Here is a 22850-nt window from a genome sequence, read left to right on the forward strand (position 1 = left end):
CTGGCTGCAGCTGAAAACTTCTGCATACTGACAGCTTCCCTGCTGCCTAGCAATAGCCAGGACTGGAAACTGCAAGGCAGTCAGAAATCCCGGCAGCGGATTGTAACACAGCCTTACTGACAAGTACGCAGCTGAAAGGACCTCTACGATGAAGAAGCTTGTCCTATGGGAAATGTATCAGAGACAGGTTGCCAGGGTGTGTCAGAATGGTGATGCTTAGGGAAGTATTAGTGGCAACTGTAGTCATACGGTCTCAGAAGGCTTGAGAGCAGGGTCATCTCTTCCATTGGGCTTGTTGGGCAGTTGCCCAAGGGCCTGAAGCTTGTAGGGGCCTGCCAACCCGCCCCCCTGCCGCAGCGCCCAGTTGGTAAATTTGTGATATTTTTATAAGCCAGCCGCCGGTGCACTGTATTCTGATCTAACCTCCTCCACCCCATCCCCCACCCCGGTGAAGAGTACTCACCTCAGTCCCAGTTTCACCTCATCCGCTGGCTACAGACCAGTCAGAAAGAGTCTCTCTGCATGTGTGGGAGGTCTGATGGGCATGCAGTAGGGTTTAATTTTATTGACCATTTAATTTTTTTTCCCGTGTATGGGTGGGTAGGGGCCCCAGTGCATTGCTTTGCTCAGGGCCCACACTGCTGTTAAGACAACCCTGCTTGTGAGTGAGACCTAGGTAACTCTGCAGCTTCCCCCCTGGTGGTTCCCTCCTTCTGCTATCAGTTCACTTACACTCAGACACAAGCAGATCTCCGCCCACACCCTGAATCCTCTGTGAAAAGCATAGCTTTTCAGGCAGAACAGAAAACTGACCCTTCCCCCTGGATGCCCTGAGATCACAAGATGATTACAAGCCTCCCAATGCAGCCGATCCTTTACAAGGTGTATTGGGAGGAAGATCAATTGTACAGGGAGAGGTCTGTCCCCAATGCAGCACAAAGGCATATTACTGAGCAGCACACGAGGTAGCACATTTGGGCATTTGAGCAGGATATTTGGGCATAACCAAAACCAAAGCACATGTGGTGCAGAACTTTTACTGGCCTGGCATGCTGAACAAAATAACTAAATACTATCGGTCATGCCATGTCTGCCAGTTAGTGGGAAAGGCTGGTGATATGAGGAAGGCTCGCCTAGTTCCCCTGCCAGTCATTTCAGAATCATTTAATAGGGTTGCGGTAGACATTGTAGGCCTCAGCTACTCCCAGTAGTTCATGAAAAGAGTATATCTTGAATATAGCAAATGGCTGCGCTTTCAACAACATTTTCAGTTTCACTGAAAGTGTTGTTGAAAGTGCAGCCAATTGCTATGTTCATTCTTTTTGAAGTATTTGCACATTCTTCTCTATTGACTGCAGCATTCCCATACTCAAGAGTCACATAGGGAGCGCTATCTTCAACAGTATATCTTATAAAGAGTATATCTTGACTACATAGTAGTCTACTACTATAGTAGATGTAGTTGGTAGACCAGCTACCAAGAGGCTGTGGCACTCTCATCCACCCAGGCAGACAAGGTAGCTGATGCCTTTATCACCATTTTATCAAAAGTAGGTTGACAAACCAGGGCACGCAGTTCATGTGCAACCTCATGCAGAACCTCTGAAAAAGGATGCAGGTGGATCATCTGATCAGCTCGCACTATCATCTGTCCGGGAACGGGCTAGTGGAACGTTTCAATGGCACCCTAAATTAAATGCTTAGGACCTTTGTGGAGTCCCAGGGAAGAGACTGGGAGAGATTCCTGCAGCACCTCCTTTTTGTGTACTGTGAGGTTTCCAGCGGCTTCTCACCCTTTGAACTCCTATACGGGCGCAAGGTGGCGAGCCCTTGGATTTGATATGAGAGAAATGGGAAGGGAAGCTAGTCACCCCTGGGACATCAGTTGTACATTACGTAGTGCAGTTTAGGGAAAAGATGCAGGCTTTCATTAGGATGGCCTAGAGCAACCTTAAGGCTGCTTAGGCCAAGCAGAAACTGTGGTATGACTGCAGTGCCATGGAGTGCAAATTTGAGGTGGGGCTGAAAGTCCTAGTGCTGATTCCGATGAGGTAGGACACTCCGCAGGACCTTACACAGTGAACCAACGCGTAAATGATGTCAAGTACGTAATTGCTATGGAGGAAGGCAGGAAGAACCATACGGTCTATCATGTAAACTGGCTCAAAACTTAACATGACAAGAACACATGCGTGCTAGCAGTTTGCAGCCTCCCTGAAGAGGAACAAGAACCAGATCCACTGCTCGATCTAGTAGCAGCTGGATATTAGCCGATTCCCACTATAGTGAGGAGTTAACTGACGTACAGAGGGGACAGTTAAGGGCATCCTGCACTCCTACCAGGCACATTTCACAGGGAAACCAGGGAAAATGCACTTAGTCACACACCATGTAGACACGGGCAATCAGATACTCCTTAGATAGCCAGCATATAAGGCCTCATTGGAGGTAAGTGCCATGAAGCGAGAGGTGGATGAGATGCTGCGGTTGGGTGTGATTCAAAAGTCCTTGAGTTCATGGGCTGCGTCTGTGGTACTGGTTCCCAGGAAATGTGGGGGCATTAGGTTCTGTGTGGACTATAGGAGATTAAGCGATGTGACAGTGTTTCATGCCTATCTCATGCCCAGGGTGGATTAGCTGTAAACTTGTTATGTCACCTTTATAGATCTCAACAGAGGGTACTGGCAGATTCTATTGTCACCTGAGGCCCACGAGCTGTCGCCCTTTATCACCGCATTTGGGCTGTTTGAGTTTCTGGTCATGCCCTTTGGGATGAAAAATACATTGGCTTCGTTCCAGAGCCTGGTGAATGACCTGCTGGAAGGCCAGGAAGGACATGTGGTTGCTTACTTGCATGACATTGCGGTGTTCAGCCAAACCTGGAAATAGCACCTGATCCATTTGGATAGCGTGTTAAAGTGAATCACTGGGGCTGGTCTAACCATTAAGCCAGATAAATGTTAGGTGGGCATGCATGAGGTGCAGTACCTTGGGCAGAGAGTAGGAGGCAGTACCCTTTGCCCAGAGCCAGGTAAGATGGAGGCTTTGCTACATGGCCTACCCTGAAGACCAAAAAACAACTCATGTACTTTTTGGAAACTGCAGGGTATTACCGCAAGTTTGTGCCACAATACAATACCATTGCAAAACCCCTATTGGTAAACTGGATGGAAGCTTGTGAGCAAGATTTCAGTGCTTTTAAAATAACTCTGTCTGAGACACCGGTGTTGCAGGCCCCTGACTTTAGACAGAGGTTTGTAGTGCAAATGGATGCTTCTAACTTTGAGTTGGGAGCAGTGCTCAGTCAGGTAAATGACCAAGGGGAGGAACACCTTGTCATGTTCCTAAGCAGAAAGCTGCTTCCCCGAAAAGTAGCCTATGGGATAATTGAAAAGGAATGCTTAGGAATTGTGCGGTCCCTTCAAAAGTTACAGTCCTATCTGTATGGGTGGGAATTTACTGTAATCTGACCAGAAGCCCCTGAGCTGGCTCCACCGAGCTTCTGGAGATAATGGGAAATTATTAAGATAGCGTTTGCTGCTATCGCAATAGTACATTTTCACAATCCAACACCGGAAGAGTACAGAACACGGAAATTGTGATGGTCTGTCCAGGCAGGATGATGACACCTGTCAGAACACGGTACGGAAGAATGTGGCATAAGAGGCCACTGCCTCTGTGCCTATCTTGTGATGGTCTGTCCAGGCAGGGTGATGACAGCTGTCAGAACACGGCACAAAAGAATGTGGCATAAGAGGCCACTACCTCTGTACCTATCTTAAAGAGGGAAGTGTAATGATAAATCCCATTTCACATTGGAATGGGCATATTAACAATGGAATTGGTAACAGTATGTGTTAAGATTTCTAAACTTATGATCCATTGTATATACAGTATGTTTAAATATATATATTTAAATTGTATCAGCTAACCAAATGATCTGTATGTTCGGGATGGGTATGGGATGCTGGCGGTCAGTATCTTGACGCCATCATCCCAATAGGGTTAGGATACAGACACCTGTCGGTAGATATCCTAACCCTCCCCCTCTCCCTACTCTAACCCTCCCTGATGCCTAAATCTAACTTTCCCCCTAATGCTTAAACTGTTAGGATCTGTGGTTAAGCAGATCATTTTTGTTGCTACTGAGACACTGCATTTCATTCCTGTCTGTCTGTGCTGCTGATCATGTGTTCAGTAATTGCTCTCTGTCTCTGTACAATATCAGCTGCACACTAATTGATTATCTTGTCTGTGTGCGCAGGCCAGGTGCTGGAGTCTGTCATTAGGGAGGCTTACAGTGCGTGCTCCGATTGGGCCCTGTATCTGTTAAATTTCAGCCAGTCCTTCACTCCATGCCGGTGATAGAGTTTCTCGTACTTCCGGTTATTCCAGTCTCCTGCTTGTCATCCTATTGTGTTTGTTTATTGCAGTTCGTTCCATCCAGGTGGTTCCACCTACATTCCGTCCTCTCGTGCTGCTTGTCCCATCTGGACAGCACAGTGCGCTTCCTACCCCAGAAGCATCTGTCATCCCGGTGGCACTGGTTGAAACTCTATATTCCAGGTGTGCAAACCAGCACACCGTCGCCAGTGTCATCCCGGCAGCACTGGTTGCAACTCTGCTTTCCAGGTGTGCTATCCAGCACACCGTCGCCAGTGTCATCCCGGTGGCACTGGTTGCAGCTCTGCATTCCAGGTGCACAATCCAGCACACCGTCGCCAGTGTCATCCCGGCGGCACTGGTTGCAACTCTGCGTTCCAGGTGCGCAATCCAGCACACCGTCGCCAGTGTCATCCCAGCAGCACTGGTTGCAACTCTGCTTTCCAGGTGCGCAATTCAGCACATCGTTGCCAGTGTCAACTCGGTGACATTGGTAGCAGCTCCACATCCTTGTGCACACCCCACCTCAGACTCATCAGCCCAAAGCCTGATTCATTCCGGTGGCCCGAGACCACTATCAGCCCTCAAGGCTGCTGCAACAGCCCAAAGGCTGCATCACATTTTTAGTCCCTTGGCCTTGACTAATAAAGACAAATCAGCCCTCAAGGGTGCTCCAACAGCCCAAAGACTGCATCACATCTTTTGCCCTCGGCCACAACTAGTCAAAGCAAATCAGCCCTCAAGGCTGCATCGACAGCCCAAAGGCTGCATCATACCCTTAGCCATTGGCCATGACTAGTTAAATACATTCCAGCCTTCAAGGCTGTCATCAGACTGCTCTACATAAACACAGTCGATTCCCTCTTGGAATCGTAAGATAAACCTAACCTTCCCCTTCCTGAACCCTAAACCTAAGCTTCCCCGTTACTTACCTTCAGGATTCCGGCGGTCGGGATGCCGGTGCTGGGATTCGGACAGGTGTCAGGATTCCGGTGTCGGGATTCTGACAGGTGTCGGGATTCTGGCGCCGGTATTCTGTCTGCTGGAATACCCACGGTCGGCATATTGACCGCATCTTGTATTTGCAGCTATAGAAAATTCCTAGCAGGCCGGAATGTTTACATTTATGCAAGAACTAATTAAGTTTCAGAGGATGTGGCTGATAGACCATTTTTTTCAGTAGAGCAGGACCAAATGTTCTGTGTGCAGTTTGCAACAGGTGTGGTCTCGCTGGGAAGGGGCGTGACCACACAATAGTACCCCCAATTCAAATTATGCCACACAGTAGTGCTCCTTAGTCACATTACACCACATAGTAGTGTCCCTTCATCACTTTACACTGCACAGTAGTGTTCTTTAGTCATGTTACGCCACACAGAGCCCATTCATGTTGTGCCATACAGAGACCGTTCACTTTATGCCACAGAGTAGCACTCCTTAAAGACATTGGGGGAGATGTACTAAGCTCTGGAAAGTGATAAATTGGAGAGTGATAAACTCCGCATGACCTGGACTGACTAGCGGTCAGGGCTGATGCGGTGGCTGGGGGGCCCAGTGAAAGGGCACCCCTGGCTGTGGCATCAGTCCCCCACTAGAAAGGGTCTGGAGTTGGTTTTAAATATAGGGGTAACCTCACGCCATTTTTTTTATCCCTATATTTAAAACCAGCTCTGTCCCTGCTGCATGGTGCTGGTTCTTAAATTACAGTGGAGCCCTACACTTTTTTTCCCTGTAATTTTAAGAACCAGGACTGAGTGGGGCTGGTTAGTCTTTGGGGAGGGGGAGGGACCTCACATCATTTTTTTTTTAAATTAACCCTATCTTAACCATTTACAGAAAGAAGTATACAGAAAACACAATGATTTGTGTACAGTGCATCCAGAAAGTATTCACAGCGCTTCACTATTTCCACATTTTGTTATGTTACAGCCTTATTCCAAAATGGAATAAATTAGTTTTTGTCCTCAAAATTCTACACACAAAGGGCATGATTCAGAGCCGGACGCTATTTGCGGACGGTCGTTCAGAAAAAAGGGGTGCCTATTCAAATGAACCGTTGGCTCTTTGCGGTCTGTTCACGCCTCTATGTCTGAACGAGCTAACAAAACTTGCGGTCGTTTTTTGGATAACTACGCCCCCTGGCCGCTCGCATCCTACGTCATGTCCGCTATTTATTAGATTAATCGAGTACATCGACCAGTGTATGAACTGCTCGCTATTCTTGTGGTTGGTTTTTCCTACCACAAATTTGCGAGCAGTTCTGACTATAAAATAACCCAGTGAAGTGGTCAGTGACACTGCTGTATTAATTATGCACACCCATAAAACGCCCGTTTTGACCTTTAAGCACGCCTGCATTCTGATTTCCACTCCCCGTTTTCAAGCACCTTCCCCTGTTACCACCCACATACGCCTCATCCTGTCACTCAAAGTAGCAGGCATTCGCTATATAGCGAACAAACGATTTTCGGCCGCACTGACTGGTTCACGCATACGTATTATAAACCGTACGCATGCGCAGAAGTGCGAACATCGCTTGGAACGAGCGTACTGCCGTTTACGAGCGGCTCTGAATCAGGGCCAATACCCCATAATGACAATGTGTAAAAAGTTTTTCTGAGATTTTTGCAAATTTAATAAAAAAATAAAAATAAAAAATCACATGTACATAAGTATTCACAGCCTTTGCCATGAAGCCTACAGCTTAATTGGAGTCCACCTGTGGTAAATTCAGTTGACTGGACATGATTTTGAAAGGTATACACCTGTCTATATAAGGTCCCACACTTGTCCGTGCATGTCAGAGCACAAACCAAGCATGAAGTCCAAGGAATTGTTTGTAGACCTCCAAGACAGGATTGACTCGAGGCACACATCTGGGGAAGGGTACAGAAAAATATCTGCTGCTTTGAAGGTCCCAATGAGCACAGTGGCCTCCATCATTCGTAAATGGAAGAAGTTCAGAACCTCCAGGACTCTTCCTAGAGTTGGCCGGGAATCTAAACTGAGTGATCGGGGGAGAAGGGCCCTAGTCAGGGAGGTGACCAAGAACCCGATGGTCACTTTGTCTGAGCTACAGCTTTCCTCTGTGGAGAGGAGAACCTTCCAGAAGGGCAACCATCTCTGCAGCAATCCACCAATCAGGCCTGTATGGTAGACTGGCCAGATGGAAGCCACTCCTTAGTAAAACGCACATGGCAGCCCGCCTGGAGTTTGCCAAAATGCACCTGAAGGACTCTCAAACTATGAGAAACAAAATTCTCTGGTCTGATGATACAAAGATTGAACTCCTTGGCGTGAATGCCAATTGTGTTATGTTTTGAGGAAACCAGGCACCGCTCATCACCAGGCCAATACCATCCCTACAGTGAAGCATGGTGATGGCAGCATCATGCTGTGGGGATGTTTTTCAGCAGCCGGAACTGGGAGACTAGTCAGGATAGAGGGAAAGATGAATGCAGCAATGTACAGAGACATCCTGGATGAAAACCTGCTCCAGAGCGCTCTTGACCTCAAACTGGGGTGACGGTTCATCTTTCAGCAGGACAACGACCCTAAGCACACAGCCAAGATATCAAAGGAGTGGCTTCACGACAACTCTGTGAATGTCCTTGAGTGGCCCAGCCAGAACCCAGACTTGAATCTGATTGAACATCTCTGGAGAGATCTCAAAATGGCTGTGCACCGACACTTCCCATCCAACCTGATGGAGCTTGATGCAAAGAGGAATGGGCAAAACTGCCCAAAGATAGGTGTGCCAAGCTTGTGGCATCATATTCAAAAAGTCTTGAGGCTGTAATTGCTGCCAAAGGTGCATCAACAAAGTATTGAGCAAAGGCTGTGAATACTTATGTACATGTGATTTCTTAGGTTTTTTTTTCATTAAATTTGCAAATATCTCAAAAAAACTTTTTACACATTGTCATTATGGGGTATTGCATGTAGAATTTTGAGGACAAAAATTAATGTATTCCATTTTGGAATAAGGCAGTAACATAACAAAATGTGGAAAAAGTTAAGCGCTGTGAATACTTTCCGGATGCACTGTATGCTTCTGACCATCTCGCAGCTCAGGGGGTTGACAGATTGAAAAGTGATTTGGACAGAGAGTTTGCTCCTATCTCACCTGAGCTTGTCATCCCGATTCTTGGTAAATTTGAGAGATGTATGTTTTAGGTGAGAAGTACTTCCGATTTGGCCCGATGGTGATTTGAATCGAGATTGCTATCTCACCCGAGTTTTACGAGTGAGATGAGAGAAATCTCTCTCTAACTCACCCGAATTTTGCCTTTAGTAAATTTGCAAGCAGGGAAAAAATTAATAAATCACCCGAGATGGTCATCTCGACCTATCTCAATTCTTAGTAAATTTACCCCTAAGAGTCAAAAAGTACTTGTTTTCATCCACTTTCAATTACTCAGCACTCCTTCCTTCTTTGAATGTGGCATGATTTTTTTGTTTCTAACCGATGTTCTCTGCGTATAAAACATATAAAGGAGAAAAAGACAGGAAATAGTGTAATATTGCCTTGAATTATACTATATCACTATAAAAACAACAGTTTCCAAATAATCCATCACCAACATAATGCCCCTTACACATTATGCCAAGCCCCCAGTGTCGCTCCAGCAGCCTCTTACTGTACCTCCGCTCCCCCTGTGTCCGTCCAGCGGCCCCTGTCCTTCCCCTGTGTACCATCAGCAGTAGCAGGTGAATTTAGAGCAAGGCCACCAGCGCACAGGTATGCAGCCGCAGCAGTGGAGAGACAGCGCCGCCGGCATTTCAAATCTGCCGCCCGTCATGAGCCAATCGGAGCTTGCTGACCGGCAGCCGCTGCTGATTGGCTACCCGTCCGCGAGTTCCAAATGGCTCGCGACCAGCGCCAGATTATAAATGACAGCGGCGCTGTCTCTTAAGGGCTGTCGCTGCTAGCGGCCCGCCACCAAATACACACTACTTCCCCGGGTCTCCCTTCTTTGATACTGGCTGGACCGCCCATCTGGCATTTGCCAGAACTGCCAAATGGGCAGTCCGGCCTTGATCGGCCATCTGTACCACCCACTGCTTTCGGAAAGTGTGCCTTGGTGCTTCAGCCTCTGGGAAACTTGCCCACTTTTCCAGGCTGCCGTGAGTGCCACCCAATTTTTGAAAGTCTCCTGGCAGTTCCAGGAGGGCAGACAAGTATGCCTAAAAAGTATCTTGAGTTAGGTGAAGCAGGCCCTAGTTTATGGGATGTCCCCAGATTTACCACACCCCTGACCGGAATTTGCAACATTCCAATGTTTGGAAGTTTGATTACCAAAGATGTAACTTGTTCTATGTTCTTCTACATCTCTCCAATCAATTAAAAAAAAGCTAAATAATATTCTGCAAAGACAAAGCAATTGATTAGTACAGGAAACCAACAAGCTGTTATTACAGGAATGGTAAAATAACTATAATTTACTAGGGGATGTAGTTATGAGACCGGCAGCCGCGATGCCGCCGGATTCAATACCGACAGGGAAATCCCGACAAGGGACTTCAGATAGGCATTGAAATAACGACGCCTATCTTAATCCCGATGCCAGAACGCCAGAGGATGCCAGCCCGAACAAGGTAAATCTGGGGAGCTCTTAGCGTTAGCTATGGCATAGGTTTAGAGAGCATAGCAGGGTTAGGTTTTGGGGGGGGAGAGGTTAGGGTTAGGCACCCCTAGGGGGAGGGTTAGGCACCACTAGGGTGTGTTAGGCAATAAGGGGGGTTAGCAGGGGTTTATTTATAATGGATGCAGGGGGGGTCCGCACCGCACACCCTGCACCCATAGAACTTACCTTTCCGGAGTCCCACATCGGCTCCAGTGTCTCCGCCTGTAAAAAAGCTGGAAAATGGCCGCCGTGGTCATTTTCCTGTTGTTTGCGCATGAGCAGTTCACGAAAATGGCCGCCGTGGCCATTTTCCCGGTGACCTGTGCATGCGCTATACACTCTGGGCACACTCTAGTGCCCAGAGTCTATAAGTGCGTCGCTGGCAGCGAACAGCTCAGTGTGCAGCCAGCCACCAGACAGAGAGGAGAGGGCCTGTGTCGGAGACTGCACACTGGCCCCCTCCTCTCTAGAAACGCCCCTGGGGGCTAGGTTTAGGCATGAAGGGGGGTTAGGTTTAGGCACTAACAGGGAGGGTTAGGGTGCAGGGTGGGGAGGGTTAGGCTACAAGAAGGGAGCGTTAGGAGGGAAAGGGGGAGGGTAAGTTTACTTACCCGACCCCTGTTGGCAAGACCATAGGGAGGGTGATGCGGCTGGTGCCTCCGCACAGGGCGGAATCCTCTAAGGCCACTGGCCGCAAACTGGCCGGCTTCGGAGGTCTGCAGGAAGAGACCTCCTGCAGTGCTGCACGCCGCTCGCACAGCAATGCCGATGAAGATCCCTGCCCTCCGCCCACTCCGTGGTGGAAAAAAAATGCGCTCAGGAGGAGGTGGGGGCGAGGGGTGGGGGAACGAGAGGGGTGGCAGTGCAGCACAGGGCGCACTGCCGTCCTGACACGCCGCTGCCTGTCGGAATACCAACCATCGGGATGTCGCTGTCAGTATTCTGACAGGAGGTATTATATACCCATTCCGTTTACTAGGTACTTAATAATAACTAACCATAAATTGACCCTGGAAACGTTTGTAGCTTCCTAATAACAGACTGTGAGTATAATGTGTATATTAGGGAAAGTACTGTTTTCTGCTATATATGTAACAAGTGCAGACAGGGCAGTAGCTATGGTGGTGAGTACTCGGAGACACACGGGAGGAGAGCGGGATTATTACATTGTTTTATTGCCAGCCCCTTTGTGGACGTGTGCGCTTCTGCTGAGCCGCCAGAGGGAGGTGGTGGATCCGCACAGCAAGAAAGGATGGGAGGGAAATAGTGACACGGGCTCATACAGGCAAAGCAGCACACACTGTCTGAGCAGCACATCTAACCTACATAATATATAACCCAGCCTGGGCACCAGTGTCAGCGGAACGGGAGATAGCGCAGCTTGCAGTGGACAGTCTCTAGTCCTGCGTGCCCATGAGCAGGGAAGGTGCAAGGACACGCAGCAGCCGCCTGTTTGCGGGATTGACAGTCCCTGGGGCTTCCTTTGTCCTGCGTTATATTGTATAACTTTGCAACTACTAGCAGCATTTGCCTCCTGTATACGCTCCGCTGCTGACTCTGTGGCACCATTTATGTGGCAGGGCTCTCCGAGTGCCACTAAAGGAGCAAGAGACTAATTACAGTGGAATAATAATAAAAGTGATCAGGGCGGGCGGCCGGTGACCCTGCTGCGTGCGGGGAGGTGGAGAGGAGGAGGAGGAGAGGGGGTGAGCCGGGAGGAGGAGGGCAGCCCAGGCAGCATCCTCCCCAGCAGCAGCACTAGAAGCAGGCTCAGGTTAGGAGCTGTCCTGCGACCTCGCACCTTGGGCACCCGCCGCTGTCGCTTCTCCTGCCTGTCCTTGCGCTGCTGCGCTTCCCCTGGCACCCCGACCCTGCACCACCCACGGAGGAAACCTAAAGGAGGAGGAGGCGGCAGCATGGCTTCTACTACTACCTGCACCAGGTTCACAGATGAGTACCAGCTCTTCGAGGAGCTCGGAAAGTAAGCACCCCTCTCCTAATGCTGCCATACTACACTCCTCCTAATGGCCTGCTAGATGGGCATTGTTTAACTTTATATGCATATACTATGTATAATTAATGTACCTTCTAGTATTGTATAGTTAGAGACACTGACTATCTGTTAATAAAGCAACATTATCCTATCTGGGAGCTCCAGCTGTGATGTATAGTTGTGCAGAAATATATACTTAACAATTGATTTAATATTTGGAATTCTGTAATTTAAGCATATCGGTGTTTTCTTAAATAATTCACAAGTAAACGTTTAAATGTTGCAGATCACGTAAATGTTTAGTTGTGCTGACAGTAGCATATGTAATATATAAGCCTGTATATTCGTGTGTATGTAATAATGTGGCTTCTGCGTAGCCTGAGAGCAGGAAATAATGTTCTGATAGGCACACTGTTATCAGCACTGACAGAGTGTGCATGCCATATGAATAGCTAACAGATGGATGCCAAGTCATTTCATGGGTTTCAGCTGAAAGCATACAAGAGATTGTCTCCTTCAAAGGGAATCCCTACCCTAAAGATCTTGTTGCTATAAAAGCAGTGAAGAGGCACAAGTAAATGTCATTGCCACCAAGAGCTGCTTCTTTACCTTCTATTATTATCAGCAAGTTCAATGTTAGATAAGGAGAATGAGAGGTCTCTGATCATAGTGCAAAAATGTGAGCTCTGGCATTCCTCTTATTACTGGAAATCAAACAAATAATAATGTAAAATGTTTGCTGCTGATTCAGTCAAAAGGAATGTGGGACAGTGTGGAAATATTTCTCTTCAGCAGATTTTCATTTTTTCCTTGTTAAAGTTTGTGCTTGAGATATAAGAGAGTGTGTGTGTGTATGTGTATGTATGTATGTATGTATGTGTGTATATATATATATATATATATATATATATATACGCTAATAACACAGTGTACAAGTACAAATGGCTGCAGCTCTTCCTGCAGGATTCTTGTTGGCATTGGATCTAGAAATCACAACAACGACAAAAAACAAGCCATAGTGTAGTAGTTAGCATCCAAGGTGAAGTGATAGTAATTCATATATTGTGCGTACTTTTTAAATAATTACTCTGATATTTTACCAAATGAACTGTGGCCATCACAGCAATGGAATAAATGGCATATAAACAGACTCCAACGGTGTAAGCTGTTGCAACAGGTCTGCAATAAATCCCAGCACTAACAACACCATAAAATAACCATAATGTCTTTAAAAAATATATATTTAACAGTAAAAATGGATTAAAAACCCTTACACGTAAATAGTAACAAATGTGCATAAAATATAATTCACCAAGTCACAAGAGGAAGAGATGGAGTGCACGTCACAACAACACTCAGAGAGGGAGCTCCAGTCATTGGGAAACTCCCAAAGTGGGCGATGGCAGGATAGCGACATTAGGACAATGAGAGGTCTCGGATCATAGTGTAAAAATGTAAGCTCTGGCTCAGGCATTCTTCAGTTTATCACTGGAAATCAAACAAATTAATAATGTGAAATGTTGCTGTTAATTCAGTCAAAAGGAAAGTGGGACAGTTCGGAAATATTTTTCTTCAGCAGAGTTTCATTTTTTCCTTTTTAAAATTTCAACTTGAGGTAGAATTGTGTATGTATGTGTATATATATATATATAAAGTCAGGGGCAAATGCAGGATTTCTAGAGGGGGGTTTCCATATGCTTAATTTTGGAGTGTAGCCAGCCCATGGAGGGGGCATAGTTAGCACTTAACAAGATATAATCTGGTCTGGTGTGCTACTGGAGTGCTCAGTTCCACAGTTGCTTATACTGTATGTTGTGGCCGCAGCTCTAGTAAAATCATATTATACAATATAGCTATTGTGGTGTTGATTTGATCTACTGGTCTATAGGGGGTTTCCAGGTAACTGGAAACCCCACTTGCGTTTGCCTATGTATATTAGTGTGTTCCAAACCACGGAGGCACTCCTTAGGCGGGATGCAGTAATACTTACCGCCGGACATCGCAATTGTACAGATCGCATATGCACTAACATATGCGATCTGTATAGCAAAAGACAGCTCTTACGATAGCTGTCCTTTGCGATCTCTCCTGCAAAGTGGACTTCCAAGTTTATGACCCAGGAGTCCATCTACGCATGTGCAGAGTGAAGCGGCGGCCGCGGGGCATGCTGGGAGGGATCCGATTGGATCCCTCATAGCAGTGCGAAGCGGTAGAAGCCCATAGGCTTCTATAGGGTAACGCCAGCAATAGCTGGCGTTACCCTCCACGTCGCAGCCCGGCGGACAGGACAATGATGCATGATGCATGCATGACAGGAAAATGCGGTAAACAGGGATTTTACCAAAACTTTTCTTTTACTGCATCCCGCCCCAGGACTTTTAGTCATAAGGAAAAACTGCACAGCTTTGCAACGTTTCGGTTTAATTAATAAACCGTCATCATGCCTCATGACGGTTTATTAATTAAACCAAAATGTTGCAAAGCTGTGTAGTTTTTCCTTATGACTAAAAGTCCTGGAGTGTCCCCGTGGTTTGGAGCATGTAACTATTGATGGTGGTTGCTGCACCCGGGCCCAATTTCTCTGTAAGGGTGAGTGCCTGTATGTGTGCGTGTGTATATATATATTATATATATATATATATATATATATATATATAGAGCCTTGCAAAAGTATTCACCCCCTTTGCATTTTTCATGTTTTGTTGCCTCACAACCTGGAATAAAAATGGATTGTTTGAAGGTGTGCATAATTTCATTCACAGAACATGCCTACAACTGTGAAGTTGTGTTTTATTTTATATTGTGAATCAAACAACATTTAGTACAACATAACAGAAAACTTCAGCGTGCATAACTATTCACCCCCCTAAAGACAGTACTTTGTCGAGCCATCTTTTGCGGCAATTACAGCTGCAAGTCGCTTTGGATAAGTCTCATGATCTTGTCCCTAGGAATTTTGCCCATTCCTCAAGGCAAAACTGCTCCAGCTCCTTCATGTTGGATGGTTTCCGCTTGTGAACAGCAATCTTCAAGTCTGACCACAGATTCTCAATTGGATTGAGATCTGGGCTTTGACTAGGCCATTCCAACACAGTTAAATGTTTCCACTTAAACCACTCGAGTGTTGCTTTAGCAGTATGCTTTGGGTCATTATCTTGCTGGAAGGTGAACCTCCGTCCCAGTCTCATATCACAGGCAGACTGAAACAGGTTTTGCTCAAGAATATCCCTGTATTTAGCACCATCTATCTTTCCCTCGACTCGAATCAGTCTCCCAGTCCATGCGGCTGAAAAACATCCCCACAGCATGATTCTGCCACCACCATGTTTCACTGGGTGGATGGTGTTCTCGGGGCGGTGGGATGTGTTGGGTTTGTGGCAGAAAGTTAAATTTTAGTCTCATCTGACCAGAGCACCTACCTCCATACATTTGGGGAGTCGCCCACATGCCTTTTTGGCAAACTCAAATCATGTCTTCTTATTTTTATCACTAAGGAATGGCTTTTTTCTGGCCACTCTTCCATAAAGCCCAGCTCTATGGAGTGTATGGCTTATTGTGGTCAGATGCACAGATACACCAGTCTCTGCTGTGGAACTCCGCAGCTCCTTCAGGGTTACCTTTGGTCTCTGTGCTGCCTCTCTGATTAATGCCCTCCTTGCCCGGTCTGTGAGTTTTGGTGGGCGGCCCTCTCTTGGCAGGTATGTTGTGGTACCATGTTCTCTCCATTTGATAATGATGGATTTGATGGTGCTCCGGGGATCTTCAAAGATTTGGATATTTTAAGAATAACCCAACCCAGAATTGTACTTCTCAACAACTTTGTCCCTGACTTGTTTGGAGAGCTCCTTGGTCTTCATGGTGTGATGCCTCTTGCTTAGTGGTGTTGCAGCCTCTGGGGCCTTTCAGAAAAGGTGTGTTTATACTGACAGATCATGTGACACTTAGATTTCACACAGGTGGACTTCATTTCACTAATTATGTGACTTCTGAAGGTAATTGGTTGCACCAGAACTTTTGAGGGGCTTCATAGCAAAGTGGGTGATTATATATGAACATGCCAATTTTCAGAATTTTATTTCTAAAGATTCTTTTTTATATATATTTTTCACAGTTCACTTCACCAAATGAGACTCTTTTGTGCAGATCCATCACATAAAATTCAGATAAAAAAAAATAAAATTACAGGTTGTAATGTAACAAAAAAGGTAAAAAGCCAAGGGATGTGAATACTTTTGTACTTTTGCAAGGCACTGTGTGTGTATATGTATATATATATATATATATATAAGAAACTTCGGATCGGCACTCAATCCAGCCACAGCAGCATTCCCCTGTGCCCTCTGGCATAGGAATGAATATCAACGGCTTGTAAACAAACAGCGGTACTCACGGACTTAGAATAGAAATATAAATAGTGTATTGCAGTCAATACATAATACTAACGTTTCGGGGGACACACGTCCCTTGACTGCAATACACTATTTATATTTATATTATAAATCCCTGAGTGCCGGTGTTTGTTTACAAGCCGTTGATATATATATATAATCTCTCAAGATTATAAACACTGTGGAACATAGCAGAATACATCTAATTAGCACACAGGTAAACTCACCTGAGAGACGCTGGGAACAGATGGCGCGATTGAGATTATGTCATCAGGCGGTGTCGGTAAGCGTGAGCCATTGTGGGTACAATTGGGGTTGCTAAGTAACCCAGCTAACTAAGTCTGTGCAATACAAGAACACATACACACACACACACGATTAAATCAAAATGCAAGTAAAACAAACAATGAGAACCAAATAGAAAACTAAATAAAAATATATTCTTATGCTCTTTGTGTGTACACAAAGCACGACACAGCACTATGAAATAAAAAATGTAACCAATATTTGACCTAGTGCTATTTGTAAGTGGAACTGTAAAATGACCTAAAGAAACACTTACAAAAAACATTGCAATCCAAGAGTTTTATTTAGGTCTTTAGGTATTTGGGTATTAATAGTAAAGATCCATCTACTGATACTTTTGCAATATTTTTTTGGTCCTATTGCCACCCCTAATATGCACAATGATCAATAATAATGGCACATTTACCTGCGACTCCGTGTTTTGTCTGGATACAGTATCTAGCACCCGGCTGGTCGCTATAGCCCCATCAAAACCTAACGCCTTTATGTATATGATAGAACAGACATTGGGCCTGATTCAGAGCCAGACGCAATTAGCGCTTGCTCGTTCAGAAAAAGGGGGTGGCTATTCAAATGAACCGTTCGCTCCTTGCGGTCTGTTGCCGCCTCCATGTCTGAACGAGCGAACAAAACATGCGGACGTTTATTTGAAAAATACGCCCCCTGGCCGCTCGCATCATACGTCATGTCCGCTATTTATTAGATTAATCGAGTACATCGAACAGCGTATGAACTGCTCGCTATTCTTGTGGTTGGTTTTTCCTACCACTATATTGCGAGCAGTTCTGACTATAAAACAACCAGGTGACGTGGTCAATGACGCTGCTGTATTAATTATGCACACCCATAAAACGCCTGCTTTGACCTTTAAGCACGCCTGCGTTCTGATCTCCACTCCCCGTTTCCAAGCACCTTCCCCTGTTACCACCCACATACGCCTCATTCTGTCACTCAAAATAGCAGGCATTCGCTATAAAGCGAACAAACGATTTTCGGCCGCACTGACTGGTTCGCGCATGCGTATTACAAACCGTACGCATGCGCAGATGGGCAAACATTGCTCGGAACGAGCGTACTGCCGCTTACGAGCGGCTCTGAATCAGGCCCATTATTTTATGATGGTGGTATATTAGGAAGCAACATTGCGTTGTATTTGAGGTATGTAGACAATTTGTTAATGTTTTGGATGGACTCTGAAGCTGCATTAATGCAGATACTATAATAGTAGAACCTGTCTAACAGTGTTGTCAAATTGACATATAAGATTAGTAGCACCAATATACAATATTTATGTGAGCATCTCTTTTGGATAATGAGGGGTTATCTACCTCGTTATATACTAAAAGCACCAATAGGAATACCCTATTGAGACATGAAAGCTTCCACCCGCTATCTTTGTGTAAAGGCCTGCCATACCCATACATTTTTTAGAATAAAACTGATCACCTCTAATCCTAGTTTGGTTGAACAAGGCTTGACAGACATGCTAGAAAAATTTGTTGACAGGGGATATAATAGAAAATAATTAGAGATACTTAAAAACTAAGTTACTCGATATTCCCCGGGAAACAACTTCAGTGTATACTTTTAATCACCTACATAATGACAAGCGATACAAAATAAATTTCGCTGTTACCTGCACTACTACACTATTTGTTGTTTATATGTTGAGTAGTCCCTGTGGTTCGTCCTATGTGGGCAGAACCCTGAGGCAAATAAAAGAACTCATGGTGTTGCCATGAAGTGCGTTTACACATTCACTGGATATCGGTCATAGCGACCAACCGGTTGCTAGAGACTGTATCCAGACGAAACACGGAGTCGCCAGTATACATGCCATTATTTTTGATCATGTATCAGCACATATTACGGGTGGCAATAGGGCCAAAAAATGATTGCAAAATGAGTCTAGATGGATCTTTACTCTTACACCTAAGGGACTAATTGAAACTCTTGGATAGCAATGTTTTTTTAAAGTGTCATTTTACAGTTTCACTTACAAATGGCGCTGGGTCAAATATTGGTTAATTTTTTTTATTTCACAGTGCTGTATTGTGCTTTGTCTACACACAAATAGCATAAGATTATATTTTTATTAGGGGTGAGCGGGTTCGGATTTCTGAAATCCGAACCCCCCCGAGCCCCCCCGATCCGAGTCCGATCCGAGTCAGGCTCGACTTTTCCCGCCTGACTCGGATTCTGAAATCGAGGCAAAACGTCATCTTCCCGCCTTCCGAGTCTCACGGGTTTTGGATCCTATATAAGGTACCCACGTCGGCGCCATTTTCTCACTCGGCTGTGGACAGTGAAGAGGGAGGGTGGGAGTTAGGGCTGTGTAGTGTAGTGTAGTGTAGTGCTGCTGTTGTCCACTACTTCAAAGTCCATAGGGGCTGGCTGTGTTGTGCTGTGCTGCTGTTGTTAATAGGGGCTGTGTCCACTACTTCAAAGTCCATAGGGGCTGGCTGGACTGTGTTGTGCAGTCAGTTCTCCATAGGGGCTGTGTCCACTCCAAAGTCCTGTGCAGTGTCCCAGTCCTAAAGAGGTGCTGTAGTGTTGTCCAGGGGGTGCTCTGTCCATCAGGGGTGCTCCCCCCAAGTGCTAAAAAAATAATATATTTTCTGTGTTTGTGAATTGTGTGCGCAGTAGCCGCACGTGCATCAACAAAGTAGTGCCAAGCGTGCGCCTGTGTCATAAGTAAAGGGCCGGCTGGCTTGACCGTTAAAGGGTGCTGTAACCCCCGAAAGTACACTCCAGTCCAAACCAAAAAAAAATTATTTTCTGTGTTTGTGAATTGTGTGCGCAGTAGCCGCACGTGCATCAACAAAGTAGTGCCAAGCGTGCGCCTGTGTCATAAGTAAAGGGCCGGCTGGCTTGACCGTTAAGGGTGCTGTAACCCCCGAAAGTACACTCCAGTCCAAACCAAAAAAAAAATTATTTTCTGTGTTTGTGAATTGTGTGCGCAGTAGCCGCACGTGCATCAACAAAGTAGTGCCAAGCGTGCGCCTGTGTCATAAGTAAAGGGCCGGCTGGCTTGACCGTTAAGGGTGCTGTAACCCCTGAAAGTACACTCCAGTCCAAACCAAAAAAAAAATTATTTTCTGTGTTTGTGAATTGTGTGCGCAGTAGCCGCACGTGCATCAACAAAGTAGTGCCAAGCGTGCACCTGTGTCATAAGTAAAGGGCCGGCTGGCTTGACCGTTAAGGGTGCTGTAACCCCCGAAAGTACACTCCAGTCCAAACCAAAAAAAAAATTATTTTCTGTGTTTGTGAATTGTGTGCGCAGTAGCCGCACGTGCATCAACAAAGTAGTGCCAAGCGTGCGCCTGTGTCATAAGTAAAGGGCCGGCTGGCTTGACCGTTAAAGGGTGCTGTAACCCCCAAAGTACACTCAAGTCCAAACCAAAAAAAAAATTATTTTCTGTGTTTGTGAATTGTGTGCGCAGTAGCCGCACGTGCATCAACAAAGTAGTGCCAAGCGTGCGCCTGTGTCATAAGTAAAGGGCCGGCTGGCTTGACCGTTAAAGGGTGCTGTAACCCCCAAAGTACACTCCAGTCCAAACCAAAAAAAAAATTATTTTCTGTGTTTGTGAATTGTGTGCGCAGTAGCCGCACGTGCATCAACAAAGTAGTGCCAAGCGTGCGCCTGTGTCATAAGTAAAGGGCCGGCTGGCTTGACCGTTAAAGGGTGCTGTAACCCCCAAAGTACACTCCAGTCCAAACCAAAAAAAATATTATTTTCTGTGTTTGTGAATTGTGTGCGCAGTAGCCGCACGTGCATCAACAAAGTAGTGCCAAGCGTGCGCCTGTGTCATAAGTAAAGGGCCGGCTGGCTTGACCGTTAAAGGGTGCTGTAACCCCCAAAGTACACTCCAGTCCAAACCAAAAAAAATATTATTTTCTGTGTTTGTGAATTGTGTGCGCAGTAGCCGCACGTGCATCAACAAAGTAGTGCCAAGCGTGCGCCTGTGTCATAAGTAAAGGGCCGGCTGGCTTGACCGTTAAAGGGTGCTGTAACCCCCGAAAGTACACTCCAGTCCAAACCAAAAAAAAATAATTTTCTGTGTTTGTGAATTGTGTGCGCAGTAGCCGCACGTGCATCAACAAAGTAGTGCCAAGCGTGCACCTGTGTCATAAGTAAAGGGCCGGCTGGCTTGACCGTTAAGGGTGCTGTAACCCCCGAAAGTACACTCCAGTCCAAACCAAAAAAAAAATTATTTTCTGTGTTTGTGAATTGTGTGCGCAGTAGCCGCACGTGCATCAACAAAGTAGTGCCAAGCGTGCGCCTGTGTCATAAGTAAAGGGCCGGCTGGCTTGACCGTTAAAGGGTGCTGTAACCCCCAAAGTACACTCAAGTCCAAACCAAAAAAAAAATTATTTTCTGTGTTTGTGAATTGTGTGCGCAGTAGCCGCACGTGCATCAACAAAGTAGTGCCAAGCGTGCGCCTGTGTCATAAGTAAAGGGCCGGCTGGCTTGACCGTTAAGGGTGCTGTAACCCCCGAAAGTACACTCCAGTCCAAACCAAAAAAAAATTATTTTCTGTGTTTGTGAATTGTGTGCGCAGTAGCCACACGTGCATCAACAAAGTAGTGCCAAGCGTGCGCCTGTGTCATAAGTAAAGGGCCGGCTGGCTTGACCGTTAAAGGGTGCTGTAACCCCCGAAAGTACACTCCAGTCCAAACCAAAAAAAAATTATTTTCTGTGTTTGTGAATTGTGTGCGCAGTAGCCGCACGTGCATCAACAAAGTAGTGCCAAGCGTGCGCCTGTGTCATAAGTAAAGGGCCGGCTGGCTTGACCGTTAAAGGGTGCTGTAACCCCCGAAAGTACACTCCAGTCCAAACCAAAAAAAAATTATTTTCTGTGTTTGTGAATTGTGTGCGCAGTAGCCGCACGTGCATCAACAAAGTAGTGCCAAGCGTGCGCCTGTGTCATAAGTAAAGGGCCGGCTGGCTTGACCGTTAAAGGGTGCTGTAACCCCCAAAGTACACTCCAGTCCAAACCAAAAAAAAAATTATTTTCTGTGTTTGTGAATTGTGTGCGCAGTAGCCGCACGTGCATCAACAAAGTAGTGCCAAGCGTGCGCCTGTGTCATAAGTAAAGGGCCGGCTGGCTTGACCGTTAAAGGGTGCTGTAACCCCCGAAAGTACACTCCAGTCCAAACCAAAAAAAAATTATTTTCTGTGTTTGTGAATTGTGTGCGCAGTAGCCGCACGTGCATCAACAAAGTAGTCGCCTGTGTCATAAGTAAAGGGCCGGCTGGCTTGACCGTTAAAGGGTGCTGTAACCCCCGAAAGTACACTCCAGTCCAAACCAAAAAAAAATTATTTTCTGTGTTTGTGAATTGTGTGCGCAGTAGCCGCACGTGCATCAACAAAGTAGTGCCAAGCGTGCGCCTGTGTCATAAGTAAAGGGCCGGCTGGCTTGACCGTTAAAGGGTGCTGTAACCCCCAAAGTACACTCCAGTCCAAACCAAAAAAAAAATTATTTTCTGTGTTTGTGAATTGTGTGCGCAGTAGCCGCACGTGCATCAACAAAGTAGTGCCAAGAGTGCGCCTGTGTCATAAGTAAAGGGCCGGCTGGCTTGACCGTTAAAGGGTGCTGTAACCCACAAAGTACACTCCAGTCCAAACCAAAAAAAAAATTATTTTCTGTGTTTAGCCGCACGTATATATCAAATCGATATAACATAAATGGAGGACCAAACTTTCTCCGATAAAAATAAAATAGAGAAAGATCAAGAACCACTTCCTCCTAGTGCTGAAGCTGCTGCCACTAGTCATGACATAGACGATAACATGCCATCAACGTCGTCTGCCAAGGCCGATGCCCAATGTCATAGTAGAGGGCACATACAATCCCAAATGGCAAAGTTCAGGAAAATGACCTTGAAAAAGACATTTAAATCAGCTGAAGAGAAACGTAAACTTGCCAATATGCCATTTACGACACGGAGTGGCAAGGAACGGCTAAGGTCGATCCCTAGTATGTTCATGACTAGTGGTTCAGCTTCACATGACGATGGAAGCCCTCCTCCCACTAAAAAAATCAAAAGAGTTAAGCTGGCAAAAGCACAGCGAAGAACTGTGCTTTCTAAGAAGATATCACAAATCCCCAAGGAGAGTCCAAGTGTGGTGGTGGTTGCGATGCCTGACCT

At 46.0% G+C, this 22850-nt stretch overlaps 1 protein-coding gene across 22 annotated transcripts in view; it reads left to right on the forward strand.

Annotated features, from left to right (window-relative positions):
• Positions 1-11701: 11701 nt before the first annotated feature.
• Positions 11702-22850, forward strand: part of CAMK2D (calcium/calmodulin dependent protein kinase II delta) — a 286873-nt gene continuing 275724 nt past the window's right edge. For 21 of the 22 annotated variants that reach the window (XM_088448282.1, XM_088448294.1, XM_088448297.1 and 18 more), the window contains exon 1: positions 11843-11991. In XM_088448282.1, coding sequence (XP_088304408.1) covers positions 11927-11991 — 65 coding nt within the window. In that variant the 5' untranslated portion in view covers positions 11843-11926. Of the gene's footprint in view, positions 11992-22850 lie in introns of all 22 variants that reach the window. The other variant, XM_088448303.1, reaches the window with a different exon arrangement.

Source organism: Taudactylus pleione, unplaced genomic scaffold (genome assembly GCF_031769625.1).
Source record: "Taudactylus pleione unplaced genomic scaffold, aTauple2 ptg000454l, whole genome shotgun sequence".
Classification (NCBI taxonomy): domain Eukaryota; kingdom Metazoa; phylum Chordata; class Amphibia; order Anura; family Myobatrachidae; genus Taudactylus; species Taudactylus pleione.